The 21337-nt window shown below is 42.7% G+C and overlaps 1 protein-coding gene across 1 annotated transcript in view; it reads left to right on the forward strand.

Moving 5' to 3' along the window:
• LOC145345151 (glutamate receptor ionotropic, kainate 2) overlaps window positions 1-21337 on the forward strand; it is a 442001-nt gene that overhangs the window by 321571 nt on the left and 99093 nt on the right. Inside the window, exons 10-11 of the mRNA XM_080192821.1 lie at window positions 10192-10395; window positions 15690-15913. Coding sequence (XP_080048947.1) covers window positions 10192-10395; window positions 15690-15913 — 428 coding nt within the window. The remainder of the gene's footprint in view (window positions 1-10191; window positions 10396-15689; window positions 15914-21337) is intronic.

A 21337-nucleotide genomic window follows, 5' to 3' on the forward strand; every position in this document is an offset into this window, starting at 1 on the left:
TTACAAAAGCAGTTAGGAGGCTAGGGATCCTGTAGCAAATATCATCTACTATCTCACCAAACCTGACAAAAGGCACAAGTCAGGAGTATGAGGGAATACTTTTCACTTGCCTGGATGACTGCATCTCAAACAAGAAGCTACTTGATTGGCACCACATCCACAAACATTCACTTCCTCCACACTGATGCATAAAGGCAGCAGTTTTACCATCCACAAGATGTAGTACAGGAACTCACCAAAGCTCCTTAGACAGCACTTTCCGAACCTATGACTACTGCCATCTTGGGAAGGCAATGGTATTATTGTTAGACTATTAATCCAGAAACTCAGCTAATGTTCTGGGGATCCAGGTTTGAATCCTGCCATGGCAGATGGTAAAATGTAAATTTAATTTAAAAAATCTGGAATTAAGAATCTACTGATGAACATGAAACAATTGTTTGTTTGAAAACCCATCTAGTTCACTAATATCCTTTCGGGAAGGAAATCTGCCGTATTTACTTGGCCTGGCCTAATATGACTCCAGATCCATAGCAATGTGGTTGACTCTCAACTGGCCTCTTCTCAAGGGCAATTAGGGATGGGCAATAAATGTTGGCCAGTCAGCAATGCCCAGATCCCATGAATGAATGAAAAAAAATCATAAGAACATAAGAAATAGGAGCAGGAGTAGGCCATCTAGCCCTTCAAGCCTGCCCCGCCATTCAATAAGATCATGGCTGATCTGTCGTGGCTCAGTTCCACATTCCCGCCCTCTCCCCATAACCCCTAATCCCCTCGCTTATCAAAAACCCATCAACCCGCGTCTTAAAAATATTTAGCGAGGCAGCCTCTACCACTTCAACGGGCAGAGAATTCCAGAGATTCACCACCCTTTGAGTGAAGAAGTTCCTCCTCAACTCCGTTCTAAACCGCCCCCCCCCCTTTATCTTGAGGCTGTGCCCCCTAGTCCTACTGTCCTTTCTGAGTGGGAAGAGTCTCTCCACCTCTATCCTATCCATCCCATTCATCATCTTATATGTGTCAATGAGATCTCCCCTCATTCTTCTAAACTCTAACGAGTACAAGCCTAGTTTATTCAGCCTCTCCTCATAGCTCAACCCCCTCAACTCCGGTATCAGCCTAGTAAACCTCCTCTGCACTCCCTCCAAGGCCAAAATATCCTTGCGTAAGTGCGGCGACCAAAACTGCACACAGTACTCCAGCTGCGGCCTCACCAATGCCCTATACAGCTGCAGCAAGACCTCCCTACTTTTATATTCAATCCCCCTCGCTATGAAGGCCAGCATCCCATTCGCCTTCCTGACCACCTGCTGCACCTGCAGGCTGGGTTTTTGCGACTCATGCACAAGGACCCCGAGGTCCCTCTGTACCGTCGCCTGCTGCAGTTTTTCGCCCCGTAAATAATAGTCCTTCCTACTATTATTCCTACCAAAGTGGACCACCTCGCACTTGCCAACATTAAATTCCATTTGCCTGTTCCTGGCCCATTCGCCCAGCCTATCTAGATCCTTCTGCAGACTCTCTACACCCTCCGCGTAATTTGCCGTTCCACCAATCTTGGTGTCATCAGCAAATTTTGACACCATACGCTCGGTTCCCTCCTCCAGATCATCTATATAAATGGTAAATAGCTGAGGCCCCAGCACCGACCCCTGGGGCACTCCGCGAGTCACCAACAGCAGAAACATGGGAACATCATCACTTGGAGGTTCGCCCCCAGTTCACTCACCATCCTGACTTGGAAATATATTCCCATTCCTTCATTGGCACTGGGTTAAAATCTTGAAACTTATCTCCCCAATGGCACCATGGATGTATCCCCATCACATGAACCGCAGTGGGTTAAGAAGGCAGCTCATCACCACCTTCTCAAGGGCAGTTAGGAATGGGCAATAAATGCTGGCCGAGCCAACGATGTCCACATCCCATAAATGAACTTAGAAAAAGGGTAAAAGGAAAAGCTTTGAGCTCTGCAGAATTAAAGAAAGATTGGTTTTACAGATTGCTCAATGGGGATTTGTTTTTTCATCAATCACTCAGGTTTAGAGTGCCGGATGGGAAAAGTAATTAAATTAGTGGACTTGGGCCATTTAACTAAACTTACAGTCGTTCTTAGACTTGGTTATTTGATAGTAAAGTCAGAGTGCTTTTCTTTGAATCAATAGTGTGTGAATATTTGTTTAGTATTTATTGTGGGCTTTAAAACTAACAGAGAGAAGAAAAACTGAACATACTCTTCTCCTCTGGGAATATGCTAAGGGGACTAAAACTAGTGATTATTAATTTTGGAAGCCGTTAAGTTGTGATTAGAAGTTGGGGGGGAGTTATGTCATTCTGGCAATTTGCCTTGCCCAATCACTGGTAAATTCATGATGCAATGTTCTTCATTTGTATATTAATAAATATTTTATTTCAGATGATAACAGACCAGAAAGAGGAGACAGAATTAAAAAGTAAATTTTCTTGGGCCCTTTGTGATGTTTTTAATTAGTGAAAGGAAATAAAAAAATCTTTCAAAGCACAACACAGGATTTTAACTTCAAGGTCACAGTCTAGCTTAGCTGCTTTCTGCCTCTGAATATTCTTATCTGTTTATGATTAAAAGGGGCCCATACATTCCGAACTGTAATTAATTTTGCACAAAAATACATTTTGTCACAGTGAATCCACAAAGAGGTGTTAAGAGCATAAGAAATATACGCGCAGAAAAGCAACATGCGTAGGATTAGGCCTTACAACTCCTCAACCATAGCCTCCCTTCAATAAAATCATAGCTGCACTTCAACTGCTCTTTCCCACCCAATTTCTATATTTCTTCTTGATTCTTTTACTGCCCAAAAATGTATCGATCTCTGTCTTGAGTATACTTGTTGATTAAGCATTCACAGCTCTTTAGGGCAGAGGTGTTGGTAGGCCAGCTGGTCGAAGGCTGGAAGTGCTTACTGTAACATGGTTGCGCCTAGGGTCGGGAATGATGCCAAGGGAGAACAAGCGGGTACTCACTCTTTCAGTTCTAAGGAGGCCATTAATTTTCTCCCTGCGTGGAACGGCTATCCTCCAGGTCAAACTGCTGTTGCTGACAGCCTCAGCCACCTTCTCCCAGGCTTCTGTCATTACATTAGCAGTTGGTCAGTCTCCTGCCTGGGGAACAAGGTGGCCCTCCTCTCCTTGATGGTGTTCAACATCAAGTCAATGTCCACATTCAGAAAATGCGGGCTGGTCTCCTTCCAGCCAGCTTCTGTGAAGATGTGACAGTGGGGTGTTCAGGAAGCACTTTGATTTTGATTTCATTTGTTTTGATTTATTATTGTCACATGTATTAACAGTGAAATGTATTGTTTCTTGCAAGCTGTACAGGCAAAATATACCGTTCATAGAGAAGGAAACAAGAGAGTGCAGAATGTAGTGTTACAGTCATAGCTAGGGTGTAGAGAAAGATTAACTTAATGCAAGGTAAGTCTATTCAAAAATCTGACAGCAGCAGGGAAGAAGCTATTCTGGAGTCAGTTGGTACATGAACTCAGACTTTTGTACTTTTTTCCCAAAGGAAGAGAGTAAACCTGAGATGCGTGGGGTCCTCAATTATGCTGGATGCTTTGTTGAGGCAGTGGGAAGTGTAAACAGAGTCAATGAATGGGAGGCTGGTTTACATGATGGATTGGGCTACATTCACAACCTTTTGTAGCTCCTTGTGGTCTTGGGCAGAGCAGGAGCCATACCAAGCTGTGATACAACCAGAAAGAATGCTTTCTATGATGGATCTGTAAAAATTGGTGAGAATCATAGCTGACTAAGTTTGCTAAATTTCCTTAGTCTTCTAAGAAAGTGGAGGCATTGGTGGGCTTTCTTAACTATAGTGTCGGCATGGGGGGACCCGGATAGATTGTTGGTGATCTGCACACCTAAAAACTTGAAGCTCTCGACCCTTCCTACTTCGTCCCCATTGATATAGACAAGGGCATGTTCTCCTTTATGCTTCCTGAAGTCGATGACTATCTTTACTGGAGTTCTATGAGGATGTGTCTAGGGCGGTGGATAGAGGAGAGCTGGTGGATGTGGTCTTTCTGGATTTTCAGAAGGCGTTTGACAAAGTACCTCACAAGAGGTTATTGCAGAAGGTCGAGGGACATGGAGTTGGGGGTAGGGTGTTAGCGTGGATAGAGGATTGGTTGTCAAAGAGGAGGCAGAGAGTGGGGGTCAACGGGTGCTATTCGGATTGGCGGATGGTGACTAGTGGAGTGCCCCAGGGGTCGGTGCTGGGGCCTCAGCTTTTTACCATTTATATAGATGATCTGGAGGAGGGAACCGAGTGTAGGGTGTCGAAATTTGCTGATGACACCAAGATTGGGGGAACGGCAAATTGTGCGGAGGGTGTGGAGAGTCTGCAGAAGGATCTAGATAGGCTGGGCGAATGGGCCAGGAAATGGCAAATGGAATTTAATGTTGGCAAGTGTGAGGTGGTCCACTTTGGTAGGAATAATGGTAGGAAGGACTATTTTTACGTGGCGAAAAACTGCAGCAGGCGACGGTGCAGAGGGACCTCGGGGTCCTTGTGCATGAGTCGCAAAAACCCAGCTTGCAGGTGCAGCAGGTGGTCAGGAAGGCGAATGGGATGCTGGCCTTCATAGTGAGGGGGATTGAATATAAAAGTAGGGAGGTCTTGCTGCAGCTGTATAGGACATTGGTGAGGCCGCAGCTGGAGTACTGTGTGCAGTTTTGGGCGCCGCACCTGCGCAAAGATATTTTGGCCTTGGAGGGAGTGCAGAGGAGGTTTACTAGGCTGATACCGGAGTTGAGGGGGTTGAGCTATGAGGAGAGGCTGAATAAACTAGGCTTGTACTCGTTAGAGTTTAGAAGAATGAGGAGAGATCTCATTGAGACGTATAAGATGATGAATGGGATGGATAGGATAGAGGTGGAGAGACTCTTCCCGCTCAAAAAAGACAGTAGGACTAGGGGGCACAGCCTCAAGATAAAGGGGGGGGCGGTTTAGAACGGAGTTGAGGAGGAACTTCTTCACTCAAAGGGTGGTGAATCTCTGGAATTCTCTGCCCGTTGAAGTGGTGGAGGCTACCTCGCTAAATATTTTTAAGACGCGGGTTGATGGGTTTTTGATAAGAGAGGGGATTAAGGGTTATGGGGAGAGGGCGGGAAAGTGGAACTGAGCCACGACAGATCAGCCATGATCTTATTGAATGGCGGGGCAGGCTCGAAGGGCTAGATGGTCTACTCCTGCTCCTATTTCTTATGTTCTTATGTTCTTCATTTTGTTGACATTGAGAGAGAGATTATTGTTGCCGCGCCAGTTCACTAGATTCCCTATCTCATTCCTGTACTCTGTCTCATCATTGTTTGAGATCCGACCCACTACGGTGATATCGTCAGCGAACTTGAAAATCGAATTGGAGGGGAATTTGGCCGCACTGTTGCTCCCATTTGTTGCATGTTCAGCTGAGTATTATATGGGTTCAGAGATCTCTCTTTAAAAACTGTATCTTCTCACTTTCAGAAAATAACAAGAGAGGTGGATTTTTGTACTGCATGCGGAAGACTATCGGAGACTTTATACTTTCCCAACATATTTACAAGTTTATTTTAGAACTATTTAACACATAATACACTTTAAAATGTCAGCACGGTTTTGTGAAGGGCAAATCTTATTTGGCAAACCTGTTAGAGTTCTTTAAGGATGTAACCAGCAAGGTAGATGATAGGGACCCTGTCAATGTAATTTATCTGGACTTCCAGAATGCATTTGATAAGGTGCCGTACAAAGACTGATCCAGAAGATTAGATCCCAGTGGGTTGGGGATAGAGCGGTAGCTTGGATTGAGAATTGGCTGGCTGATAGCAAGCAGAAGATTAGGATAAATGGGTCATTCTCCAGTTGATGATCTGAAACTAGTAGTGTCCTGCAGCGTTCAGTTCATGGATCACAATTATTTACGATCTGTATCAATGATCTACAAATAGGGACAGAGTGTAAATGATTTTGATAGGCTAGGGCAATGGGCCACAACTTGGCAGATGGAGTTCAATGTAGATAAATGTGAGGTTATCCATTTGGCCAGAAAAATAAAAGAGTAAATTACTATTTAAATGGGAACCAGAATCAAAAGGTATCTGTGCAGAGGGATCTAGGTGTCCTTGTGCATGAGTCTCAGAAAGTGGGTATGCTGGTGCAGAATGTTATAAGGAAGGCAAATGGAATCTTGGCATTGATTGCAAAGGGCTCAGAGTATAAAAGTAGGAGAGTGTTGTTCCAATTACATAAGGCATTGGTGCGACCACACTTGGAGTATTGTGTTTAGTTTTAGTTACCTTCTGTGAGGAAGGTTGTGGTGGCACTGGAAGAGGTTCAGAAGAGGTTCACTAGATTGATTTTAGATTTGAAGGGGCTGTCATATGAGGAGTGGTTGAGTAGCTTGGGCTTGTACTCACTGGGGTACAGAAGAATGAGGGGGGATTTCATTGAGGTATGTAAAATACTCAATGAGATTATTAAATTAAATGTTAACCAAATGTTCTCCCTTAAAGATCAGTCTAGGACAAGAGGTCATAGTTGTAGAATAAGAGGGGAGGGGGGTTCAAGTCAGAGATAAGGAGAAGCTACTTCTCACAGAGGGTTATGAGTCTATGGAACTCACTGTCCCAGAGTGCAGTGGATGCAGAATCAATCAATGGATTCAAGAACAGGGTAGATAGATATTTAATCAAAAGCGGGATAAATAGTGAATAGAGTTAGGATGCAATGGAGATCAGCCATGATCATATAGAAAAGCGGAGCGGGCTCGAATTGTCTATTCTCGCTCCTGATTCCTATGTTCCTATTTCGCAGCTTTAATGACTATAAAAGAATGAAAGTTTAAAAACAGCTAATACCAATTTAAGAATACCCATCAGTATTCAAAGTAATGCTTAACCTGAATTCCTGAATCAATTGTTGGTAATGTTGGATAAAAAAGCTTTCTACTTTACGACATCCAACTCCTCAAAACCAGAGAAACCAGAGAAACAGTACTACTCTCCAACATTTCTGATGTTCTGAAAGGAAACTGGAACCGTTATCCCTTTCTAAACCATGTGCAGGATTTTCTGACTGCATTATCCCAAGGCCATAAAGTCCCGCCCAAGGTCAACAGACTTTTGCTAGGGTGTGGCCTTATTATTCTCTATTATTTAATTGTTGAAATGGTTTTATTATTCACATTGTAAACCAGATAGTTGGTCATAATGTTCGAAAATATGCTTTCATATCTTTTGACAAAGGGTCATCTGGACTGGAAATGTCAGCTCTTTCCTCTCCTTACAGATGCAGCCAGACCTGCTGAGATTTTGCAGCATTTTCTCTTTTGGTTTCAGATTCCAGCATCCGTAGTAATTTGCTTTTATGCCTTAATATCTTTTCTGTTTACCTCCAATTATTTCTATTTCTGTGGAAGTGATTTGAAAGTTTTGATAGGAAAATATATTTTTAAAGTCTGTTTTTCCAATTGTGGAGGTAAGTTAGAAGAATGTCTTTTGATTAGATGATGATATCATCATAAAACCTTTCAAAGTTCCTTTGAAAATCACTTTAGAGCTTTTTCTTATCTTTATCTAGTATGAAGAGAGCTTGAAAGGTGCTGGTGTTATATTATGTGTGGTTCACTTGAGGTCTGTTTAACACTTGGTGAAAAAAAGCTGTCAGAAAGTGTTGGTTATGTACATGCTTTAAAGCTTCTGGGTGAAAATGGCTATGCTTGAATATGTGTCCACTTTCTCAATTCTGAAGTATAATGCTCACAGTTTTGCTGTACGGGCATTTCTTGATTAGGCTTGGCTCTTTCACTGTCCCTGATATTCCAGTTACGGCACACACTGCTATCTTATTGGAGTTATCTTTCCAATAATTTCCACCATGCAAAATGATTGTCTGTTTATATTTTTCCATTTTCCACAGTGCCATGCAAGTACTTTGACAATGTGCTTTATGTGATGCTGGTGTTGAGAGTTGATGTCAATTCCAAACTCCTTTCTTTTATGGGATGTGAGTGCCACTGTCTCGGCCAGCATTTATTGCCCATCCCTTGTTGCTTTTGATAAGGTGATTATGCATTGCCTTCTTAAACTACTGCAGTCCCCGAGATGTAGGTACACCCACGATGCCGTTAGGAATTCCAGGATTTTGACCCAGTGACAGTGAAGGAATAGCAATGTACTTCTAAGTCAGGACAGTGAGTGACTGGAAGGGGAACCTCCAGGTGGTGGTGTTCCCAGGTATCTGCTGCTCTTGTCCTCCCAGATGGTAGTGCTAACTGTTCTGCTGCCTAAGGAACCTTGATGACCAAATCAATCTGCAATATAGCATATTGGTGAACTATTGCATAAATCTTGGGAATTTCAGGATAGCTGGCAGTTTCCTTCCCTCTCGCATGCATTCATGAAACTAAATGCATGAAGTAATAAAGTGGTGCAGTGGGTTAAAAATTGGATCTGAAAACCAATGCACGCTGCTAGATTGAAGGTCTGCTGGTCTGCTGGCTGGAGGGGTAATTATGTGCCATGAATTGAAGCAGTCTCAATCCAATTTCTAGAAAAAGCTTAAAATTGTCCCTACTTTGGCATTAATGGAAACCTCACTCAGAGTGATTATGTGAAGGTTGTTGCAAAAATGGTGAAAATATGACAATGTAAAAGACATTCTTCTGTAGTTGGGGGCTCATAGATATTGTTGGAACAAAGTGAAGTGAAATTTCTTCTAAGTCTAGCCCTGCTTCATCAGAACTGTGAGTACTCACCACTGTGACTATATGACAGAAATTGAAAGCTCCTTTTCTCGAATTGTGATTTTCCATTTTTAAGAAAAGGAAGGCTAGCTACTTCATATGGACTTTAGTGTGTACAATATAGGTTGGTAAGTTCAGGTTAAATAAAACAGGAACTCATACATCTGTATTAACAGTGGCACAGTGGGTGGCACTGCTGCCTCACAGCTCCAGGGACCCAGGTTCAATTCTGACCTCAGGTGACTGTCTATGTGGAGTTTGCACATTCTCCCAGTGGCTGTGTGAGTTTCCTCTGGGTGCTCTGGTTTCCTCCCACAGTCCAAAGAAATGCGGGTCAGGTTGATTGGCCATGCTAAATTGACTAGCAGGGTAAATACGGGGATAAGACCTGGGTGGGATTGTTGTCAGTGCAGGTTTGATGGACGGAATGGCCTCATTCTGCTCTGTTGGGATTCTATGAATAGGTTCAAAGTAGATCCATCTTCATTGACTAGTAATGAAAACAAAAATATTAATTTATTTGGACACTTCTGCAGAATATAAGCTTGTCCTTGCATTTTTTTTTGCACACTGAAATTCTGATCTTGCAAACACGAGGCACCAAGTAACAGGCCGTGTGCTCCCTCATAGTGTGAGAGTTAAAGTAGGGTGATGATGGATCCCAAACTCCTTTTGTCCACCCCACTTACCTCCCCCGATCTTTCAGCTTAATCAGACTGTTTACTTATCTGTGTTCATGAGGAGTTTTTGGGGAACCATATATATTTTAGATGTTTTTTGAAATGACCCAAATTGCCAGTGAAGCAGAAATGGAACTGTATTGGAAGAAGCCAAACGCAGTAAAGTTTGTACCATGTTCACATTAAAATTAATGTTTTCTGCAAGGAAGGGGGACTTCTGAGCTATTTATGTTCCTAATTGTCTTCATGTTTTATCTATTGACATTTTTTGTTGATTTGCTGTTCAGTTTGGTGTGTGAGGCACAGAAATTGTGTTCCCAATCAGTGAAAAGCTGAACTAAATACGCTGTCAGCTGGTAATCCTACCTAGGAGGTAGTTTACCATGATTTTTATTTCTAATGTCTACCCGTCAAACGTTTTTTTTAGTAATTTCTGTATCTTGCTAATTTTAAATGCTAGGATTCTCAAAAACAAAATATAAATGCATTTTATTCAATGGCTCTGATCTCAAATTAAAACCTTTTCCACAGCTCATCGTTCAGTTCCAGTAGCTCTCACTGTGGGGAATGCTAGACTTCAGGGAATACAAATAGAAGTCTTTCAAATGCATCTGCTCTGACTTGGGTTTGTACCTGATTAGCAGAGGGCGGTTTTGATGGATGTTATCTCTGGAATGTATTTGTCACTCGTGACATGTGAAGTCCTCGCATTGATTCCCTGCTGTTATCACCTTTCGCAGGAAGAGCCTTACGTGATGTTTAAAAAGTCCGATAAACCGCTCTATGGAAATAGTCGATTCGAGGGATTCTGCATTGACCTCCTCAAAGAGTTGTCCAATATCCTCGGGTTTACCTATGAGGTCAGGCTCGTGGATGATGGGAGATACGGAGTTCAGGATGAAAAAGGACAGTGGAATGGAATGGTCAGGGAACTGATGGATCATGTAAGTAGCTTGGAATTATTCTTAATGCAGTAAATAAGGAAGACTTGTAGTTCTGTTGTGCCTTTCACAGAGGCGGCACAGTGGTTAGCACTGCTGCCTCACAGTGCCAGGGACCTGGGTGCGATTCCTGGCTTGGGTCACTGTCTGTGTGGAGTTTGCACATTCTCCCCGTGTCTTTGTATGTTTCCTCCGAGTGCTCCGGCTTCATCCCACAGTCCAAAGATGTGCGTGCAGGTTGGATGGATTGGCCATGCTAAATTGGCCCTTAGTCTCGGGAGGACTAACTACGGTACATGCATGGGGTTACGGGGATGGGGTCTGGGTGGGATTGTGGTTGGTGCAGACTTGATGGGCCGAATGACCTCCTTCTGCACTGTGGGATTGTATGATTCTGCAACTCTAGGATGTCTCAGAATGCTTTGCAACCAGTCAAATACTTGATAGGATGGTTACTGTTGTATTTTAGGAATGGTATCCAAGATGATCTTCATGATATTGGTTTAGGTGCCAAAAGGATATGTTATATATTTTCTGTGAGACAGGGTGTCACAAACAATACATATCATCTCAGAACTGTTTGCATCTCGACGTTATAATGAGATGCAGGGAAATGTAAAGAAGAATCACTTGATTGCAGGGGGCCACGTCAGATATTTTCTTTTTACATACTTCTAATTTCATGCTTGAAATATCAGATTTTTTATTGTAACCTAAAGAGACAGTGTTGTCATGGTAACTGACCTTCAAGGTACTTTAGCATATTTTCAAGTTGGGGAGGATTCTGTGTTGTTATTGCACTGTCTATTGCATCTACCACTTCTATGGTGCTATTCTAAGCTGCTGATATTTACTCGGGGTCACAAAGTGAGTGGTGGGTGAGGGAATACTACACGGGTGCCTGCATTCAACAGGAATGCAAAGGCAAAGTACTCCAGGTGCTGCAGATCTGGAATAAAAACAGAAGATGGTGGAAATGCTTGACTAGTCAGACAGCACCTGTGGGAAAAGAAAAGTTAATGGGTGGAATTTTCCCGTCACGCTCACCCCAACACCGGACATTCCTGCCCAAGATGTGTAGCACAGTGGCAGAGTGGTTAAAACTGCTGCCTCATGGCGCTAGGGACCCGGGTTGAATTCTAGCCTTGGGTGACTGCCTCTTTGGAGTTTGCACATTCTCCCCGTGTCTGCGTGGGCTTCCTCTGGGTGCTCCGGTTTCCTCCCACATTCCAAAGGTGTAGGTAGATTGGCCATGCTACATTGCCCCCTAGTGGGGTGACGGGGGTAGGGCCTGGGTGGAATTGTCGATGGGCTAAATAGCCTGCTTCTGCACTGCAGGGATTCTGTGACGTCTTCGGACCTTTAACTGGTCCGCCAAATTTTCTGGTCCGCCAAATTTTCTGCCCTGCCGATGACGAACAGTGGAGCAGGCTCGAGGAGTTGAATGGCTTTTTCCTGCTCCTATTTCTTATTGTCTTGTGAGCAGTGGGCAGAGTGGAATACTACACTGAACACCAAGGAGAAGTACCTTAAGTACCATGTTATGAGAAGTGGCCGTTTTGCCAGTGCAGAACATTTCCCTTCAGCGCGATTTATTTTATGGTTAATGTTTGAAATAGGATTTTCGATAAGATTGATTCCATGCTGAGAAGGATTCAGATTCCCTGATTGTCAAACTGATTTCGACACCTGATCGCGGGGACTTTAAAACATTAATCCGCTCGACATTTATCTGGTCTTAAAACGACTGCTGTGTTCATTACAGCATTCATTAAAAGGATTTATCTTCTCTCTTTGAATGATGCAACATTGTGCGGAGGTTCGACGTTCCTGCTCACCGTTCATCCGGCATGATTTGAGAGAATTTCGAGGTTTTGTTTACTTGCGGATTGATTTTAATGTTTCTTGATGGCTCCTGTTCCAGTTGTAGCAAATTAAGGAGCAAAGTGCAATCAATGATACTTCTTTAACCTCAACATTGAATTACATTGAGGACTGTTATTCTGGTTCGAGGAGTTCAAATGCCAGAAAGACAGCTGCTCAAGATAAGGGACAAAATCCCATGATTACTATCAGCATTAGTTTGATGGAGGCTCTTCAAATTATACTAATGTTCGTAGGCACACAGTTGCTGATAGGCATCTTTTAAACGTTCTTTATGCCAAAATAAATCTGTGAATAATTTATTAAGTAATGGACCAGGAGTGAAGTGTAAATGGTTCAGTATTTTCTTTAAAGTCTTTTTCAGAGGTTTCAAGACAGGTTACTTAGAAGACTGGACTCTTTTATTTAAGTTCTTGGCGTTGCTAAGTTAATAAAAAATTGCATCACTGTTAAATACTTCTGGAAATATTTTCTAATGGGAAGTAAAAGAATGAAAAGGTCATGTCCTGTTACAACACCTGATTGTGGAAGATTTAACAGAGGTTTGAACTGTAAGCTAATCAGCACATGACACAGTGGTTAGCATTGCTGCCTCACAACACTGGGGACTGAGGTTTGATTCCCGACTTGGGTCACCGTCTGTGCGGAATCTGCATGTTCTCCCCATGTCTGCGTGGTTTTCTCCAGGTGCTCCAGTTTCCTCCCACAGTCTGAAAGACATGCTGGTTAGCTGCATTGGCCGTGCTAAATTCTCTCTCAGTGTACCCAAACAGGTGCCACAGTGTAGCGACTGGGGGATTTTCACAGTAACTTCATTTCAGTGTGCCATTGTGCCACCCTGGAAGGCCTGGCCCACTGAAAGTCACCCACTGCCCTTCCCGCCAAACCACTTCAACCCTACCTCTCCTGCAACCCCCATCCTGTGTCTCACCTCAAACCATCACTCAGCAGTGCCAGGATCTCTCCTTGATCTTCTGCCTAGATGTAGTACTGACCCCAGCCACCACCGCCTCTGTAGCGCTGCTGAGTACAGGAGAGTTGCTGACCTCTGAGTGGTTGCAGCTCCAGTGGGACTTCTGGCCCTGCAGTCCTGATATCTGGGGAAGGCCTGCTACTGCCCTCTCTGAACCACCAAATTAAGTGCCATTCAGGCAATTGGTATGAGAACGCAGGGCTCCTGCTGGCTGTTCACCAGCAGCCGAAACCCCCGATGAATAGTCATTGACCTGAAAGTTCAACTCGTTCATCTCTACAGTTGTTGCCAGCTTGTGAAGCACTTGCAGCATTTTCTGTTTTAATATCTCAAATCAAGAGTAGTGCCTTTGACAACTGGCTCTAGGAAAGTTTAATCTATATGATTGATAACTCAGGGATCATCTCAGACAAAGTAACAGTTAAGAGAGAGAGGAAAGGGAGGGGGCTGGGTATGAAAGTAGACTAAAGCCTGAATTTTACACTTCCCTGCTGGCAGTTTCTGGGTGGGAGAAGGGTAGGGTGAGCGTGCAATGTCACAGATGGGCTTCCCTCTGGGTTCCTAACTGTCCTGACTTCTCAACAATCATACACTAGGACAGGTGAGGCCTGAGATGGCCCGTCAGCCCTTATCCCAACTAAAGTCCTTAAGTCACTAATTTTCAAACACTAAAACACCGTTTCTTTTTTAGTTCAATTTGTAGGTGGGTAGAATAAGTTACTACGCATGGGGGGAGCCCAAAAATAATTAGGTTTAGGCTTCAGGTGGGAACGGGGTCAGCACCCTCGTCAGATGCCGTCCTTTAACTTTAGTTTTATTTTATTCATTCATGGGACATGGCATCATTTGCTGGCCAGCATTTATTGCCCATCCCTAGTTTCTCGAGGGCAGTTGAGAGTCAACCACATTGCTGTGACTCTGGAGTCACATGTAGGTTAGGCCAGGTAAGGACGACAGATTTCCTTCCCTGAAGAACCTTTGTGAACCAGGTGGATTTTTCTGACAATCGGCAATGGTTTCAAGGTAGATCCTTAATTCCAGATAATTTTTATGGAATTCAAATTTCACTGTCTGCCATGGCGGGATTGAAACCCGGGTCCCCAGAACATTCGCTGAGTTTCTGGATTCATAGTCTAGTGATAATACTAGTAGGCCACCGCCTCCCCATTGTCACTCCCCTTAAGAAATCTGGAAATCATGGAAGTTCCCTCCACTTTGGGCCTTTCCTCCGACACTCAAATCTCCCACTCTCCACTCCCACCTCAACATCCCCTACATTTCCTGCTTTGACATCCCAAACCTTTCGACTTCAGAGGCTGCATGTAGCCCTAGTCCTGTCCATTGCAGCTTCTGATACCACAGGAATTAGAGAGTTGCTGACCAGTCAGATTGTGGCCATAGTGTGTCGGGAGGGATGTGTTCCATGTCGACTCTTTGGATGGAGGGACGGGAAACCCTGCCATCCTAAAAATCCTGGCCAGTATGTTGCTAATTCAATCATCAGCCAAACGACTTGAAGTTCTATGCAAACTCTGACAAGCAAAATCACACTAATCTCAGATTACAGTGAGGAAATGTATAGTCCTGGCTATAGTTAGAGAGAAAGCAAGGACAGCATAGTAGGAGGGGAAATGGGCTGCTGGCAATCCCTTGTCTAGAAGTAAAATTAGCTTGGAGCTGACTATCTCCACATTGACTTGCTTCATATTGACACGCTCTACATTGACTTTTTCCATGTCAGCCCACCTTGCAGCCATAACGCAGTATGTGCGGGCTGAATGGGTTGTGACTGCTACCCCTCTCTGTGGAGGAAATCCAGCCTCTCAGTGCTGCTGGCCAATGGAATGCTTATCCACTCGACAGTCTGTAAAGAGAGGTGAATTTATATAACAGCTCATGAAACATCCCAGTAACTGGTTTACAGAATAAGGGCTCAATGCAATGATCTGTGTGTCATGCCATTATTCATCTCGGTAAAAGACAGATAAAGATTCGCTCCAGGTTGATAGGTCCCTGAGGTCTTCTTAAGAAAGTAACTGGTGGCATTGGATCTGAGAAAATCCAAAACTGCAATGGTCACACTCACCGCTTGTGTTTGCTATAACACTTTGCGAATAGCACCTATAACATAAAAGGGAAGTATCCTCTCACTCCCTGCATGTATAGCACATGAGACCCCTTGCATATTGAATGAAACACACTATAGAGGTTTTGTGGGAGAAGTGGCTTAGACTTTTTCAATGTTTGGTATTGGCAACAATATTCATTGGTGCCCAATCCATTGACAAAATGCCTCAAATTAATTAATGATGGTTTCCACTCTGCTGGATTTGAAAATTTTTCAGTTCACTTTCTTGCAACCAATATTATGTTGTTACATTGGTTTGCCTCTGTTGACATATTGACTGCATCTTTTCTCTTTCTCTATTTCTATTCACAGAAAGCTGATCTTGCAGTTGCACCCCTGACTATCACCTACGTCCGAGAGAAGGTCATTGACTTCTCAAAGCCGTTCATGACTCTGGGAATAAGTATTTTGTACCGAAAGCCCAACGGTACAAACCCTGGCGTTTTCTCCTTCCTGAATCCTCTCTCCCCTGATATCTGGATGTATATTCTGCTGGCTTACTTGGGTGTCAGTTGTGTGCTGTTTGTCATAGCCAGGTAACATGATGCCTTCAGTGAGTTTTGGCAATGCCACTATGTTTTTGCAAATGTTGTCAAAAGTCACTGATTTCTTTTTGTTGATTTTGTCCCCCCTTTTGTTTCAACACCTCTGTGCTGTCTTGTCATCTCCGTCTGAGGTAAACTCTTGCTAATACCGGGGGAGGGGAAGTAACTGATTTTCAGAAAGACATTTTTGACTGGGTTTCTGGTGTAGATAAGTATGTTAAACCAGCATCTCTTTTTTTAGTGCCCCTACTGTGCTGCTGACACCGTGTAAACGATGAATGCTGTCCAGAAGAAAAATGAAGGCAGTTAATTGAATTTTACACATTATACCGTTCCACTGCACACATGGTCTGAAGAATAGAAAATGTGGTTTCATAGAAAACATCTTAAGAAAGGCTATTAATTAGTCATAGCAGGGTTTTTTGTGTGGAACAGGCATAGTTGGAGAGAGATGGTAGTTTATCATGCAGCGCTGTAAATTAGGATAACTACGCACCCATCCCCCACTATTACCAACAAATGCTTTTCACCTTGCTTCAAATGCATGTTCTTGAACATGATGCAATTGCTGCAGTTATATACTGCGCCGGCCAGTGCAGTACTCTCTGCATTTTTAAGATTAATGTGAGTAAGGAGTTGTGAACTATAGATACTATAGACTGACAAAACACAAAGGCCTGTCACAATATGCACTAAAATGCACATGCGAGGGACTTGGGTATCACTAGTGTTCTTTGAGATTGTTTGTGGGCTTACAGTCAGTTCCGATGTGCTGAGTATTAGTTCCATTGTTCTTGAAGTTTAGCAAAATAAGTACAGATAAGAAGAGAAAGGGAAATAGTAGAAAGTCTATCATCCGCACCTTTATATTTTGAACTGGTGTAATGGTTTGAACAAGTTTCTTTCGTGCTTTAAAAATTGAATTTTGCATCTAAATAAAGTAAAATGCTTTCCTGGAGATGATTATGATGATTATGATGTTTGCCTTCACAAGCAACACTGTATTGTCTGTTAGGCAGAAGGAAATTGATACTGAATCTGCAGTACGACCACGACATTCAATGGAAAGAAATTTAAGCTTATTTCAGGCTTGGACGGTGCACCCATCTTTAGTGTCAGTGGACGGGTGTATTTTTTTTAAAGTTGCATTCAAAGTATTTCCCAGTACGTGTTGTATATTTAATTTCATAAAGGTGTCTTTCAGACATGAGGCAGGAAGAAATTATTTGTCAAGAGGAACCATTTGTCTTATCTGATATAAGCTAAATTTTGATTTGATTTGATTTATTATTGTCACATGTATTAACATACAGTGAAAAGTATTGTTTCTTGCGCACTATACAGACAAAACGCACCGTTCATGGAGAAGGAAATGAGAGAGTACGGAATGTAGTGTTTACAGTTATAGCTAGGGTGTTATAGCTATAGCTAGAATTACAGTTAGAGCAAGGTCCAAAAATTAAACCTGAGCAGAAAACTTGAATAGTACCATGGCGAGCATGTCAACTGTTACATTATATTTGGGATGTTCTTGATTTGTATTCCTTTGGTCCAAGATCAACTTAACGCAGGGTAGGTCCATTGAAAAATTTGATGGCAGCAGGGAAGAAACTGTTCTTGTGTCGGTTGGTATCTGACCTCAGACTTCTGTATCTTTTTCTCAATGGAAGAAATTGTTAGTTCTGTGATTTTCTGTACGGGGAAAGGGGGACGGCAACGTTTTGCTACAAGGTAGACATATTTCATTGCACAGAAAATAAGATTCTTAGTTAATTATTTCTCACAAATATTCATCCTTCTCCACATGAGAGGAAGAAAGCAGTTGTTCATTATTTTAAGGAGAAAAAAACTGAACCATATGCAGATTTGATGTTATTGGAAACAAGTACTCCACTAATTCCAGCATTTCAGTTGCTAGAATCAGATATATACACTCACTTCTTTACCTCCAAAGTATGAGGCAGCTGTACAGTACATAGGGGTATGAAATAGGAGTGTAGGATCTGACAGTGTGAGAATGAAATTTTGGACAGTAACATCACCTTTGAGCAGAAAACCTGAATGGCAACATGTCGAGCATGTTAACTGTTACGGTTTTTTGGGATGCTCTTGATTTGCATTCCTTTGGTCCAAATTCTTATTTCATACACCTATTTTGTGAAGTGCACCACATGACTTAGTGCCAACCCAGACTAGGCAATCTTATTGCCCAACGAAGACATTATAGAGAGCATTATCTGCCCTCATCTGGTGCCTAAACCTTGAAATGACAATGACTAGTAGATAGAAAAAGCAACACTTGAATATTTCCCCTACCCCATGCCCCCAGCCATGTCACTTCTTACCCAGAGTATTGTAACCTGGGACTCTTGACTTTCTTGGTTGAGTTCAAATGATCAGTGCATTTATTAACTGCTGATTTGAAGTCAAATTATATGAAAAGCTATAGGCTACATCCTAAACCAGAAATATCCCAAGTGAAGAATGTTTCAACAAGTCATTCGATTCATGCAGCAGTACCCTTGTCATTGACTCCATTCTCATCCCCAGCCACTGTCTCAATCTGCTCTGGGCCAAATGTATTCAACCTCAAACTGAGTACACAATTCTGTGGACCACAGAAGGCAGCACGAGAATATTGATGAGATTGTGGAAGGAACGTTTAAAAAAAAAAGTGGCCAAAGGAATTCCATGCCAGTAAATGTGAAATGGTGTGTTTTTGTAAAAACAAGATAGAAGTGTTAATAAAGTTTGGTGATGTGAAAGAACAAAGGAGGTTTAGGTTTCAAAGACGTTGAAAGCAGCATCTCTTGTGAATAAGATGATAAAGAAAAGGAATGGAAAACTGGCAAGTGTATAGAAATTAAGAAGTGGAGATGTAATAGTGACTCTACACAAAGTCTTAGAAAGACAGCAGTTGGAATAGTGTCTGCAGTTTTGGACCCCACTCCCACACTAACATAGGGAAGATGTTGAGGCAATGGGAAAGGCAGAGTGCAAATTTGTTAAGATGCCAACTGATGTAAGGAAGGACAAAAAAACAAACATCAGGAACATTTTTCAAATGTTGAGTGGTTTTCATTGGCATAGAGGAAATCAAGGGGTAATTTGATGGAGGTGTTTAAAATTATGAAGGCATGTGACAGAAGGCACAGAAAGAGATTGTTTTCTGTGTTTGAGTGTTTCTGGAACAGAATGACAAATGAAATTAAATGTAAGAGATTTAGGAGTGAGCAAGAGAAACATTTTTACACATATAAAATACAATAATGAAGACAGTGATTGAAGCAAACAGCAGAGACATTTTATGGGGAGCAGGAGTGGTGAAGGGAGGCAGGGGATGGACTGTTGTTCCCCCCTGAAAGGAAAGTCAGCTGGAAGGCTACATGCACTGAAGAAGCCCACTCCATGCAGCTATTGCCTGTGAGTGGGCAGGCTAACTTGCTTACCAGTGAAACATCTGCCCCTCAGTGGGAGGAAGTCTTGTACTTGGGAGCTGATCTCTATCAGTCTCCACAACAGCGCCAGACCACAATAGTGGGTGCTGCTGGGACTGCAGGAAAAAGCCTTGAAGAAATCAATCAAAGTTGCCCAGGTTAGCTAAATCCAGGAATTTTTAGACAGGGAGCAATCCTAGAACCTGGGTGGGAGGGTTGCAGGGTGGATGCAGGGCATGGGGGTGTGGGGTGTTGAATTTTTGAGGACAGGAGTGGAGAAGGAAGGGAGTGGGAGTGACATCTTGGATGTGGCACCCTTGATCAGTGCAGCGCATCTCCTGAATGAGGTAACACCCCTTTCTTCCTGCCTTTTTTAATGCAGCCCTTAAGAAAAACCAACGTGACCACTCCCACCAGACTACCCACTCCAACCCACATTTTGGTGCAGGCAGTATATTATTTAGTTCAATCAGATTGTCAATTGATCTTTTAATTATTCACTTAAATAGGCCAATTTTGGCACCTGCATAGCTCGCTTATTATGAGGACTGGCTCAGGAATGCTGGGGAGGTAGTGGGCTTGCCACCTGACCAATTACAGATCCCCTTCCATCCTTTCCTGCCACACTGCTAAAAACCGCTCAGTAGGAACTTGTAAGATGCAGCCCTCTATTAACTATTAAGAATGGGTGTGTAACTGAAGGAAAGAGGAATAAAGTGAATATGAAACAAATTAAACTCATGGGAGTTGGGCTATTGTTGGTGTGGAGGACAAATATTCCATGTAATTTGCAGCAGGAACAAGCCATCCAGCCCAATAGGTCAATGTTGATATTTATGCTCACACAAGCCTTCTCCCGCCATGTTCCAACTCAACTATTGATATATCCTTCCTTCTATTCCCTCCTCCCTGTTGTATTTTCTAATTACTCCTCAAATGCCTTCATGATATTGGAGACGAGCAACAAATGTTGACCTTGCAAATGATGTCACATCCCAGGGAAAAATACTTTAATAGAAATTCCTCAACCAATCCATGTGGGAGTGAGGGCCTTCCCTATTGGTTCACTTTCCCTAACTATTGAATAAGATGCTGATGCCCCCTTTAGTGCAACTAAACACAAAGTTGCCATTCTCCTAGATGACCAAAGGCTAGAGTTAATTGGTGGTGATTTATCTGAGGATCACATCTCAGGCGAGAGTGCAAGGTTCAGAATAATCAGGGTCATGAATAACCTCAGCCACTATGGGAAGTGAACCCATGCTGTTGGTGTCACACTGCATCATGAACCAATTCATATTATCAGCTAGAACACACTAAGGCCAAGAAAGATAAGGCCAATTGAACTTTATAATCTAGTTTTATATTGATCATTGTCTGCACTAAATTTCAGACAGCGATTCCTCTTCCTCTTGTTATTGCTCTAGTATTTAGTATGAAGCCTTCTAATTCTTAGGGGTGCCCTAACATTCCTGGGCATGGGGAGGGAAGAATAAGCTTACTGCCCCGAATGCACTGTAGTGACCCTGTGAATGGGCATACATGGCTGACATATGCTGACAGAGTTAAGGTTGAATGTGAGGGCTTGTGTATGTGGAATAACCTTCCAGTGCCCCTTCTCCAGCCTGACTGATTAATAATGGCTACCTAGGCGAGGTGCCAGAAGTCCACTGCTGCGCCGAGACCATTTCCGCAGTATAGACTTCTACAATGCTAATTCATACTTAACACTCAGGGGCATAAAATCTCCTTGTCAGATGACGAATTAACTAAATAATTTATTAAAGTGCAAGACAAATGCTCCCCTGGAGAAAGTCACTTTGGTTTAAATTTCATGTTGCAATCACTGACAGGATTGAGAAAGAGAAAAGAAAAAAAATTGAAACTTTAACTTTAGCAATTTGTCAAACGAGCTCTCTTTTCTTCAGCAGTTTTTCACAATTTTCAAAGACTGAACTGCATGAGACGCATTTCACGC

Source organism: Carcharhinus amblyrhynchos, chromosome 7, assembly GCF_965287045.1.
Source record: "Carcharhinus amblyrhynchos chromosome 7, sCarAmb.v2.hapA, whole genome shotgun sequence".
NCBI classification, from domain to species: Eukaryota; Metazoa; Chordata; class Chondrichthyes; order Carcharhiniformes; family Carcharhinidae; genus Carcharhinus; species Carcharhinus amblyrhynchos.